We start from the raw sequence: 11944 nt of genomic DNA, 5'->3' as shown, positions 1-11944 counted from the left end.
CCGCACCCCGCGTTCACCATGTCCGCTCTCCCCGGACCCCGCAATCACCATGTCCGCTCTCCCCGGACCCCGCGTTCACCATGTCCGCTCTCCCCGGACCCCGCGTTCACCATGTCCGCTCTCCCCGGACCCCGCGTTCACCATGTCCGCTCTCCCCGGACCCCGCGTTCACCATGTCCGCTCTCCCCGGACCCCGCGTTCACCATGTCCGCTCTCCCCGGACCCCGCGTTCACCATGTCCGCTCTCCCCGGACCCCGCGTTCACCATGTCCGCTCTCCCCGGACCCCGCGTTCACCATGTCCGCTCTCCCCGGACCCCGCGTTCACCATGTCCGCTCTCCCCGGACCCCGCGTTCACCATGTGCGCTCTCCCCGGACCCCGCGTTCACCATGTGCGCTCTCCCCGGACCCCGCGTTCACCATGTGCCCCCCCCGCACCCCGCGTTCACCATGTGCGCTCTCCCCGGACCCCGCGTTCACCATGTGCGCTCTCCCCGGACCCCGCGTTCACCATGTGCGCTCTCCCCGGACCCCGCGTTCACCATGTGCGCTCTCCCCGGACCCCGCGTTCACCATGTGCGCTCTCCCCGGACCCCGCGTTCACCATGTGCGCTCTCCCCGCACCCCGCGTTCACCATGTGCGCTCTCCCCGCACCCCGCGTTCACCATGTGCGCTCTCCTCCAGTACACACAACATGGAAATGCAATTATTTTAGTAAATATAAACTGCTAAATACCTTTTCTCATCAGCAGTATAGAGCAGTCTTGTGACTTGTATCAGTGTCCAGCAGAGCACTGGTTAAAGCTTGTAGGAGGAGTTTTAGTTTCCAATCGTTTTTATTGAAAATGTACAATAAGATGAAAGAAAACAAGACACCAAATGAGAAGGTTGTGTTTCTTGTACTCATATTCGTACAGATGCTTCAATACAGAACGATTAATCACAGTAAAACATTCCCTGAGGCAGGCAATAAACATTTCTATGAAGAGTCATCTAAGCGCAGGGGTATACTCTAGTGGAACCTCAGTAGCAGGAGTTTTCATTCTCTCCTATGAGGATGCAGAACCCCTGACCTTCTGTCTGGACAGTGCTGATTGGGAGAGTGCATGTGATCAGCACAGGGCCAAAGGAAAAAAAAACTCTCTGGCAATACACACCAAACTGAGCATGTGCAGCTTGTCCCCAATGCTCTGTTCGGCCAGCAGATGGATTGGGGACAGTAGAAGAAGGGGAGGATCAGAGAAGACAAGATCAAACATCCTTTTTACACAATGCAGAGGATTAACCCCTTAGGTCCCACAGTGAGTATAACAAGCATGCTTTACTGCATCTACAGACTGATTGTACTGTTGTGGGTTTAGTAACACTTTAATACTCACTGCGGTGCTTCTGGATCTTCCCAAAGAAGGACTTGGCTTGCTAATGTCTGCTGGCAGATTGGAAAATCCAAAGTGCAGAGTTCCCAGATCTGCTGGAATATGTTATAATACTTGAGAAAGAAATGAATCATTAATTCATGAATATTAATTAACTGCTCAACTCTTTTTCTTTTACTTTTTCTCTCCCCTTTCTCTGCTTCTGTGCTTCCTTGGTTCCATATTTCCTATTTTTTCTTTGTCTACCTGTTTTTTTTCTTTTTCTCTTCTCTCTTTTCGGTTTTCTTTCTCTTTTTTTCTCTTTTCGGTTTTCTTTCTTTTTCCTTCTCTTTCGCTACCTTTTTTCCTTTTCTCTCTTTCCCCCCTTTTTCTCTTTTTTTTTTTTTTTTTTTTTTTTTTTTTCCCCTCTTGTTTTCTTAGTTTGCTGGATTTTCAGCTGAGTCTCTGTGTGAGAGGATCCTGGACAGTCACTGTTCTCTTCTAATAACAGCAGGTAAACTGAGCAAGTGACCACAATATTATTGCAGTTATGGTTTTGTATATTTTTTTTATTTATATTCAAGATTAAAAACTGTAGCACATTGGAAACAACTGGTAGTCGCTGCCTTGCCGTTATACAGACATGTACCACCACAGAGGATGTCCTAAGAAATTCGACAAGGTCTGGTCAGAATGATGAATCTACGGCTCTGATGCTGGATACTTCCGGATTTTAATAATAATTTGTTTTGTGCCTTGATCCTTGTGGCGTGTGTGAGGGGAGGTTGGGGTGTATGACCTGATACAGCGCCGAACGCCATTAGCTGTGTAAAGTCACGTTAAAAACATGAGTTTTTCAGCTTTTTTTTAGCGTTTTGCTGCGTTTAGCATGTTTTTTCGCGTTTGCAGTTCTTAACATTTTTTTGTTTTCTCCCAAAAAAAATTTTTTTTTTTGGTCAAAAAATTGGCCATAACACTGGTTTGCAGCGTTTTACCACATTTTTCAGCGTTATCGCATTTTTCCAGCCAAAAACATCCTTGTCAAAAAACGTTGATTACAGTCTGTGTGTGTGTATGGACACATAGGATAACATGCCGGGGATGGACACATAGGATAACATGCCGGGGATGGACACATAGGATAACATGCCGGGGATGGACACATAGGATAACATGCCGGGGATGGACACATAGGATAACATGCCGGGGATGGACACATAGGATAACATGCCGGGGATGGACACATAGGATAACATGCCGGGGATGGACACATAGGATAACATGCCGGAGACGGACACACGGGATAACACGCCGGGGATGGACACATAGGATAACACGCCGGGGACGGACGCACGGGCTAACACGCCGGGGACGGACGCACGGGCGAACACGCCGGGGACGGACGCACGGGCGAACACGCCGGGGACGGACGCACGGGCGAACACGCCGGGGACGGACGCACGGGCGAACACGCCGGGGACGGACGCACGGGCGAACACGCCGGGGACGGACGCACGGGCGAACACGCCGGGGACGGACGCACGGGCGAACACGCCGGGGACGGACGCACGGGCGAACACGCCGGGGGGGGTTTACTAGCTGTAGAAAAAAACATCAAAAGCCAAGAACAGCCGCTGTAAAAACGTCCCGTGTGCATGAGGGCTTACACAGTAGCTAAATGGTTTGCACTTCCGCCTGGCAGTACTCGGGTCGTTGGTTCAAATCCCAACCACGGCACCACCTGCCTGGAGTTTGCATGTTCTTCCTGTGCTTGTGTGGGTTTCCTCTGGGTACTCCGGTTTCCTCCCACACTCCAAAGACATGCTGGTAGGTGAATTGGCTTCTGTCTAAATTGTCCCTAGTATGTGTATGTATGAATGTGAGTTAGGGACCTTAGATTGTACACCCCTTGAGGGTTAGGGACCTTAGATTGTACACCCCTTGAGGGTTAGGGACCTTAGATTGTACGCCCCTTGAGGGTTAGGGACTGATGTGAATGTACAATATATATGTAAAGTGCTGCGTAAATTGACGGCTATATAAGTACCTGAAATAAATAAAATAAGTCTTGATTGTATCTTGAGCCACACACATATAGGATTGTGTTCTTTTTATTTCCTTGTTTGCAGTTTTATGTTCACTTTTTGATAGTTGCCATTTTTTGAAGCAGTGAGGCCTTCTTTTTATACTTGCGAGCGTCCGCCCCGTGAGGGTGTCGCACTGTCTGTTGCTCTTTTTCTGTACTGGGGTTTCAATAAAAATTACAAAATAAAAAAAAAAAAAGCCTTTTAGTCCGGTATATTTTAATAGTTTGAGAGGTATACAAAATAGTTCTATGTTGTATCATTTGAGAGTTGCTGAACTTGTTTCTTAAACTAAATTGTGATTGGAATTCGTTTTAAAAATTGGTTGTTTACTTTGTTAGCGCTTAGCGTGATGCGTGGCCCTTCATTCTGAATGGTGATTTAGCATACCTTTTATAGGGAGGTGTGCCGCACTGCTTTGCACTGTCAAAAAATTAAGGCCGTAGGTCTGATTGCTGGACCTTCTGAGCTGCATGACACTGTGAGTGGGCTGCCTAACGCAGCGCATGTTGATGTGCAAAATAAAAAAAATAAAGGCGTGTGCTATTAGTGTGCTGCACATCAATGGTCATGTATGAACCTAGCCTTAATTAAAACATTTAGCCCCTTTTTTTTTTTTTTTTTTTTTTTTTTTTTTTTTTTGGCATAAGGTCTGGGAAGACTTTTTTTATAAAAATTTCTCATTCTCTATAGATGGATTTTTTCGTGGAGATAAATTAATTAACCTGAAGGTGATCGCAGATGAAGCACTTAAAAAATGCGCAGAAAAGTGAGTACTGAATTTAATTAAACATATGCTTGGCACAGCTATACAGTTGACATGTGATCTGCTGTCATTGGTCACAGCGGTCACATGACACTGGCAACGGGCCTGTGTAATGATATGTCATCGGCTGTGTCCCGTGGATACAATGGATAGCTTCCTGTCATGCCATCCATTGTATACTATTGTGTTGTTGGCTGTGACTGGTCAGAGCAGTCACATGTTATAGACAGGGCCATTCACAGCCCATCTGTATCATGTGATCAGCTTTGCCCAATCACAGTAAAAGACTGAATTAATCAGTTTTCGTTCAGTAACAAAGATTGCAAATATCAATGAAATACATCGGTATTAGCAATCCTAATGTGTTAAAAAAAAGAAAAATCCTGATCACTTACCCAGAGTAGTTCAATGTTACTATGGTAACATTGTATTGCTTTGGTCACCGTGTGCTGAAAAAAAAAAATGGTAAAAAAAAAAAATAATGTAATAAAAAATAGAAAAATTTGAAAAAATATAAATTAAATTATTTTTATTTGTATTATTTTCAATAAAGAAATGTAGTAGAATACATTATGATCTAAATTTTTGAAGAAATGTTATTTGCAAAACTTTGTAACCGAAACGAAGAAAAGTTTTGTTTTGTTTTTTTTGTGTTTTTTTCAAAAGTTTTTCAGGTGTTTTTTGTTTTATTTAGCAAAAAATAAACTCAGTGGTAATTAAATACCACCAAAAGAAAGCTCTAATTGTGTGAAAAAAATAACAATTTCATATGGGCACAGTGTTGCATGACCGCGCAATTGCCATTCAAAGTGTGTGACGGCGCTGAAAGCTGAAAATTGGCCTGGGCAGGAAAGGGGGCATAAGCGCCCGGTATTGAAGTGGTTAAGAGAACCAGTCATGATCAGGTTTGTGCAGTTACTGGAATTTCCATTGTTAATTGATTACAGTAGTGAAGTCCTGTGGAGAAGTATGGCTATCTCTTTGGCAAACCGTAGTTGAAACGATATTCTTTCTGCCACGTTCCATGTTGATGGGGGAATTCCCCCCCCCCCCGCAGCTCTATTGTAGCTCCCTGAGCTATGGCAGTTGCTACCCCGTCTACTACCAGGCCTTATTAATATTAATGCGGTAGTAAATTGTTGAAAGGAAAGAAAGAGAGAAAAAATTTCTCCCTGCAAGGTAAAGGCATAATGTGCTAACATGGGGGCACCCAAGCAGGCTCGCTCCAGAACCACTGTTTTGCCTGTCCATTCACACACAGAGTTGTGGCTCGGTCCGCCCTCTCTCCCTCCTCATTGGCTCACTGGTTTTGATTGACGACAGCAGGAGCCAATGGCCGTCTCAGCCAATGAGGAGGGAGAGCCTAGGCTATCATGGGCATTGCTGGATCACGATGGGACTTGGGTAAGTATTAGGGGCGCTGCTGTTTGTTACCTTCATGCTTAGATTGCATGAAGGTAACAAACCTTGAGCCATTACAACCGGGAAAGTAATCGGCCAAATTTGTCCTGCTGATTTTTGCGGCAATGATGGACAAATCTGCTGATCTTTTTCTGATTTTAAAAAAATGCGCATGAGCAGTGACATGAAAGAAGAGGGAAAAGAAGAAAAGGGAAAAAAATAGAATATGAAGGAGAAGAAGAAATAGAATATGAATAAAAAGAAGAAATAGAATATGAAGAAGAAAAAGAAGAAATAGAATATGAAGAAGAAACAGAATATGAATAAGAAGAAGAAAAAAAAAAAGAATTTCAATCCGATATTATAGTTGACATTTAAAAGTATAGCAACATTGTATCTATTTGTATCCAAATAGAAACATCTGTATCTGAAATGGATACAAATAGATACAATGTTGCAACTTTTTCTTCTTCATATTCTATTTCTTCTCCTTCTGCATATTCTATATAATTGCCGGCCGTAGACGGGATGAAAATCAGCCAATTTTTTTTTTTTTTTTCTACCTACGGTGGTAACGGTGGTTTTCGTTTTTCTAAAAAAAAAGACCGGCTGGTTACCTACATTTTTTGGGTCAGAGCCAGGTTCCCTTTACTCAGGAGAGGTTGTCGGGTCAGGATCAATCGGGCAGATCAGGTACAGGGACAGGGAGCAGGCAAGCGGATAGTCAAGGGATAAGCTGGGTCGGTGAGTTCAATCGTCAGGTCATTCAGGTAGGCAACAGAGTCAGGATACAAGGCCACAAACACAGAACGTAGAGACCAGAAGGCATAGGTTTAAGTGCAGCAGGGGTTTAAATAGCCCACCTGGGCACCCAGCGTCGGCGCATAGATGTACGCCGATGCGAAGCTTCCTTATCCTGACACCGGGTTTGGTGGTTGCCAGGAGAACGTTACTTGCCTGACTGCATTGTGCCAAGTGTAAAGTTTGGTGGAGGGGGAATTATGGTGATCCATTGCTGGATCACGATGGGACTTGGGTAAGTATTAGGGGCGCTGCTGTTTGTTACCTTCATGCTTAGATTGCATGAAGGTAACAAACCTTGAGCCATTACAACCATTTTAATTTAACCTCTTCACGCTGGTCACACACAAATGTGCGGCCTCACGGCGTCTGGGCCTAGACGCAGAGCGGCTGCACATTCGCGTTCTATTAAAAAAGGACATAGGTGCCGAGAGCGTGCGCCCTGCAGGCTCCCAGCACACCTGTCCGGTACTCACGGATGGGTCCCGATCTCCTCTTTCGATCGGGACCTTTCCCGATCATGTGATGGCCCAGCACGGCAATCACATGACCCTGAACCCCGCCCCGCCTCCCGGTTTCTGGAACACTTAAAGGGCCGGGAGGCGCCAGCGGGAAGGGGTTAAGTTTGGTGAAGCAAGCAACATGAATTCGGAGGATGCTCTGACCGTGGGCTGTGAAGCTTGGATTTGTGAATCAAAGTTCAATACTTCTAATAGCCAACCTAATCTAAGCTTGGATGTGGGCTTGTGAAACTCACCCCTTTGTCTGACTGTTTATAGATCCCGTACGAAACTTTATCTGAATATGTTACTGGTGCATCTTTCTAGGAATTACCCTCTGAAAACGTGCATTGTACTCAAACATCTGGGCAGAGATGACGTTATTTGTGATGGAACAAGCAGTGCATCGCCACCATGCAAGAGACTCTGCCCGAGTGCACAGGTAAAGAATGGCTTTGAGGGCGGCATAGCTGGTCCAGTATGGCTCTTTGCATTTGAATGGACTCCCGTGCCCGTGACACGCAGGGAAAGAAGTCCCGGCACTTCTTTGGAAAACGCAGCCCGCGCGGGGACCTCGGGTCTCAGTACGGTTGCGTTTTCCAGTGCGGGCGGCGTGCCATTAGAATTGATGGCACCCGCCCGCATTTCTCTGTGCGGGTGGTGCAGCTGCATGGATTTTCGTGCGGATCCGCAGCGGCACCACCTGCACAGATGTGAACCTAGGGTCAAAGACAATTGGTTTCTATGCAGAGCTGCACCAGATTTTGCACTCCAGTTTGAGTAAATCAACCCCCCGTGTATTTAAAGGCAGATTTTAGTGCATTTTCAGGTCACATTTGTATGTAAATGAGTACAAAAGTAAAATTGTGTTTTGTTTTTTTTTCTTGTGCACTGTGTCCTATAGTTTTATGTTTTAGTACAGTATATTTACATTGCGATTACATTTTATATATGGATTTGAATGGCAGACAACCATAGCTAGGCTTTTTTATTTCAGCAAAGGCCATAGGAGTGCTGGAAGCATCCAGTTGGTGAGGCTATTATTATTATTATTATACAGGATTTAAATGGCGCCAACAGTTTGCTCAGCACTTTACAATATAACGGGAGACAATACAGCAACAATACAGTTCAATACAAGAGGGATAGGAGGGCCTTGATCCTGGGAGCTTACAATCTAGGAATTGACCAACCAGATTTGTAAACATTAGCCAGACTCCTAACTACTCAGCTGTACAGTATATACTAATGTCATTTGTTTTTCTCCTGACAATTTTATTATTTTTAATTTTTTGTTTTAGTTTCCTGACCATTTTAATAATCGCCTTCGCTATTGCAGTGCCTTGTTTGTACTTGTTGCCATTTTGTAGCTGTGTTGAAGACTTAAAGCCCAACTCCACTTTTCTGATAATCTCAGTATTTGTAAATCCATCCATAGACAAGAGATGGGTCTCCCTGATGCTGATGGCTGGTCATTGTCATGGGCTGCAATTGGTCGGGTAGGTTGCTGTGATCTGAGAGGGTCAGAATAGGAGGGTGTCTGCTTGCAGGCTCCTCTCTCCTCTCTATTCACATAAACTTGCTAAGTGCATCAGATCTTGCTAGTTTTTAGAGCATTCTGACCCGAATCTGAATGGATTATACCTGTATGTTCAAAAAAAAACTGTCCCTACACTGCTCTACAAGAACCCTATAGATGAGCGCTGCTAACACTGCTTTGTGTTTCCCACAAATACACTATATTGCCAAAAGTATTGGCCCCGCCCTCCAAATCATGTGATTCAGGTGTTCCAATCCCCTCCATGGACACAGGTGTATACAATCATCCCCTAGGCATGCAGACGGCTTCTACAAACATTGGTGAAAGAATGGGTCGCTCTCAGGAGCTCAGTGACTCCAAGCGTGGTCCCGTGATAGGTGGCCACCTGGGCAATAAGTCCATCCGTGACATTTCCTGGCTACTAAATATTCCACGCTCAACTGTTAGTGGGATTATAACAAAATGGAAGCAACTGGGAACAACAGCCACTCAGCCACCAAGTGGTAGGCCACGTCACATGACAGGGCGGGGTCAGCGCATGCTGAAGCGCACAGTGCGCAGAAGTCACAAAATGTCTGCAGAGTCAATAGCTAAAGACCTCCAAACTTGGTGTAGCCTTCAGATGAGCCCAACAACAGTGCATAGAGAGCTTCATGGAATGGGTTTCCATGGCCAAGCAGCTGCATCCAAGCCTTACATCACCAAGTACAATGCAAAGCGTCGGATGTCGTGGTGTAAAGCACGCCGCCACTGGACTCTAGAGCAGGGGAGATGTTTTCTCTGGAGTGACCAATCACGCTTCTCTGTCTGGCAATCTGATGGCCGTGTCTGGCTTTGGTGGTTGCCAGGAGAACGGTACTTATCTGACTGCATTGTGCCAAGTGTAAAGTTTGGTGGACGGGGATTATGGTGGACGCAGTCGCTGTTCAGCCTAATAATTTTTTCCCCAGTCTATTCGATTTTATCACCATAGTATAGGGCAGTGGTCTCCAAACTGCAGCCCTGGGCCTGGATGTGGCCCTTTGCTTGCTTTTATCTGGCCGTTAAAGCATAATTCCTGCCACTGACACCAACAACAGGGCACCAATTTTTCCACTGACACCAACAGGGCACCATTTCTTCCACTGACGCCAACAGGGCGCCATTTCTTCCACTGACACCAACAGGGCGCCATTTCTTCCACTGACGCCAACAGGGCGCCATTTCTTCCACTGACGCCAACAGGGCGCCATTTCTTCCACTGACGCCAACAGGGCGCCATTTCTTCCACTGACGCCAACAGGGCGCCATTTCTTCCACTGACGCCAACAGGGCGCCATTTCTTCCACTGACGCCAACAGGGCGCCATTTCTTCCACTGACGCCAACAGGGCGCCATTTCTTCCACTGACGCCAACAGGGCGCCATTTCTTCCACTGACGCCAACAGGGCGCCATTTCTTCCACTGACGCCAACAGGGCGCCATTTCTTCCACTGACGCCAACAGGGCGCCATTTCTTCCACTGACGCCAACAGGGCGCCATTTCTTCCACTGACGCCAACAGGGCGCCATTTCTTCCACTGACGCCAACAGGGCGCCATTTCTTCCACTGACGCCAACAGGGCGCCATTTCTTCCACTGACGCCAACAGGGCGCCATTTCTTCCACTGACGCCAACAGGGCGCCATTTCTTCCACTGACGCCAACAGGGCGCCATTTCTTCCACTGACGCCAACAGGGCGCCATTTCTTCCACTGACGCCAACAGGGCGCCATTTCTTCCACTGACACCAAGGATGGGGCATAATTACTTTTACTGACAACAAAAACGATGCACTATTCCTTCCAACAGCATCTATTTCTCCCCAAAGACCGGCATTGTTTACTCCCACTGGGCACAGTCCAGCCCCCCCTAAACTTTAAAGAACAGTATACTGGCCCTTTCTTTAGAAAGTTTGGAGACCCCTGGTATAGGGCCACCCATGACCTGAATTTTGGGCAGTTCACAACTCTTGTGTATGGCCAGTTTAAGGGACACCATATGCAGTGTGTTCCGTTCCCATCAGGAAGGTGGGGCTGGGCTAAAATATTAATAAAAATGTCCCAAATACTGTGCTTCTGACTCGGGTCACCAACTGCAGAATGTGCTTTTTGTGTTTGATAGCTTTTTCCTGATTTTTTTTTTTTTTTTTTTTTTCATTTGGTGATAAGTCTGCTCAATGCATTTGTCTGTCTGGGTCTTTAACAGGAAAACAAGCAAGAGAAACAAAAAAGATGTCATCCCCAGGTATTTGTCTGTACCTGCAAGACACTGTGTGTACTGACCGTTTCCAGAGTCTGACTAACCGCACGGCGGCTCTGTCTGTCCTAGTCACTGGGTGTGCTATTAACCCTGCCATGTCTTGTGTAGGCGTAGATCAACACTCACTGTTAACATTAACTCCATTTCACAGGGATGTCTAAAAGGTGATTATTTAAAGTAGGGGGTGTCAAACAGAACGTCATCATGGGCCGAAACAGCAACGAGGGCCGGTTGTATCTGTAAGACTAGATGTTAAGAGCACTCCACCCCACCCTTAGGCTACGTTCACACTAGCCTTGTGTGCAGGCGGCAGAGAGGCGTTTGGGAAGCGTTTTTACCGCTTCCCAAACGCCTCTGCCAATTCTGCACATTACAGCACATGGTGCTGTTCTAACAGGAGCGTTTGCGTCGCGTCGCGGAAAAACGGACGCCTCTGGTCGAGTCAGGAGGCTTTGAAGCCTCCTATTCTCGTCTATGGTGCCGCTCCGCAAACGCCCGGCCGGCGTTTGCGGTGCGGTTGCGACGCGGTTGCGGGGTGTTTGCGGAGCGGTAACACCACTCAAATGCATTATAGGCGTTTGTGGGGCGTTATTAACGCTCGGCAAACGCCTAGCAACCGCCGCTAAACCGCGCATGCGGCGTTTGCGGAGCATTTGCCGAGCGTTAAAAACGCTCCGCAAACACCGGACCAAAGCTTGCCAAACGCTATAGGGGCGTTTGGCAAGCGTTGGCAAAACAGCCTAGTGTGAACGAGCCCTTACATAAGATGTCAAGAGCCCCCCCATCATCATTAGAAGTCAAGAACCTCCCTTACATCACAGTGCAACTCATTTTTTTACTATCCGTTTTTAGTTAGAACTAATGGTACCTGCCCGTGGGTCCGCATTTCTCTGTGCGGGTTGTGCGGTTGTTTTCGTGCGGATCCGCAGCGGCACCACCCACACAGATGTGAACCTAGCTTTAATGAAGTAGTCAGATTCTCTAGCAAGGTAAAAGGCACATTGCAGGTGAATACAAAAAAAAACACTAAAGAATAAGTATTTAAAATACTGACACTATTGCGAGCCATAGATGGGTTGAAAAACGGCCGCAAATCAGCCAAAAAAAAAAATCGGACGATTTTCGGATCGTTAGTGCGGTCATCGGTCGGCCGTTTTTAGTGATTTTTGCCCTTTTGGATTATCGTTCCTGCTGGAAAGTAATCGGCCAAATTTGT

At 46.5% G+C, this 11944-nt stretch overlaps 1 protein-coding gene across 3 annotated transcripts in view; it reads left to right on the top strand.

Moving 5' to 3' along the window:
* Positions 1-11944, top strand: part of ACSS2 (acyl-CoA synthetase short chain family member 2) — a 97808-nt gene that overhangs the window by 15502 nt on the left and 70362 nt on the right. For 2 of the 3 annotated variants that reach the window (XM_089689630.1, XM_089689631.1), the window contains exons 4-7: positions 1798-1870; positions 4134-4209; positions 7236-7350; positions 10675-10713. In XM_089689630.1, coding sequence (XP_089545756.1) covers positions 1798-1870; positions 4134-4209; positions 7236-7350; positions 10675-10713 — 303 coding nt within the window. The remainder of the gene's footprint in view (positions 1-1797; positions 1871-4133; positions 4210-7235; positions 7351-10674; positions 10714-11944) is intronic. The other variant, XM_089689629.1, reaches the window with a different exon arrangement.

This window comes from Staurois parvus, unplaced genomic scaffold (genome assembly GCF_062004578.1).
Source record: "Staurois parvus isolate SC_StPar_1 unplaced genomic scaffold, SC_StPar_1.0 ptg000487l, whole genome shotgun sequence".
Lineage (NCBI taxonomy): Eukaryota > Metazoa > Chordata > Amphibia > Anura > Ranidae > Staurois > Staurois parvus.
The sequence above is the reverse complement of the archived record's forward strand: the minus strand, read 5'-3'. Positions and strand labels throughout refer to the sequence as shown.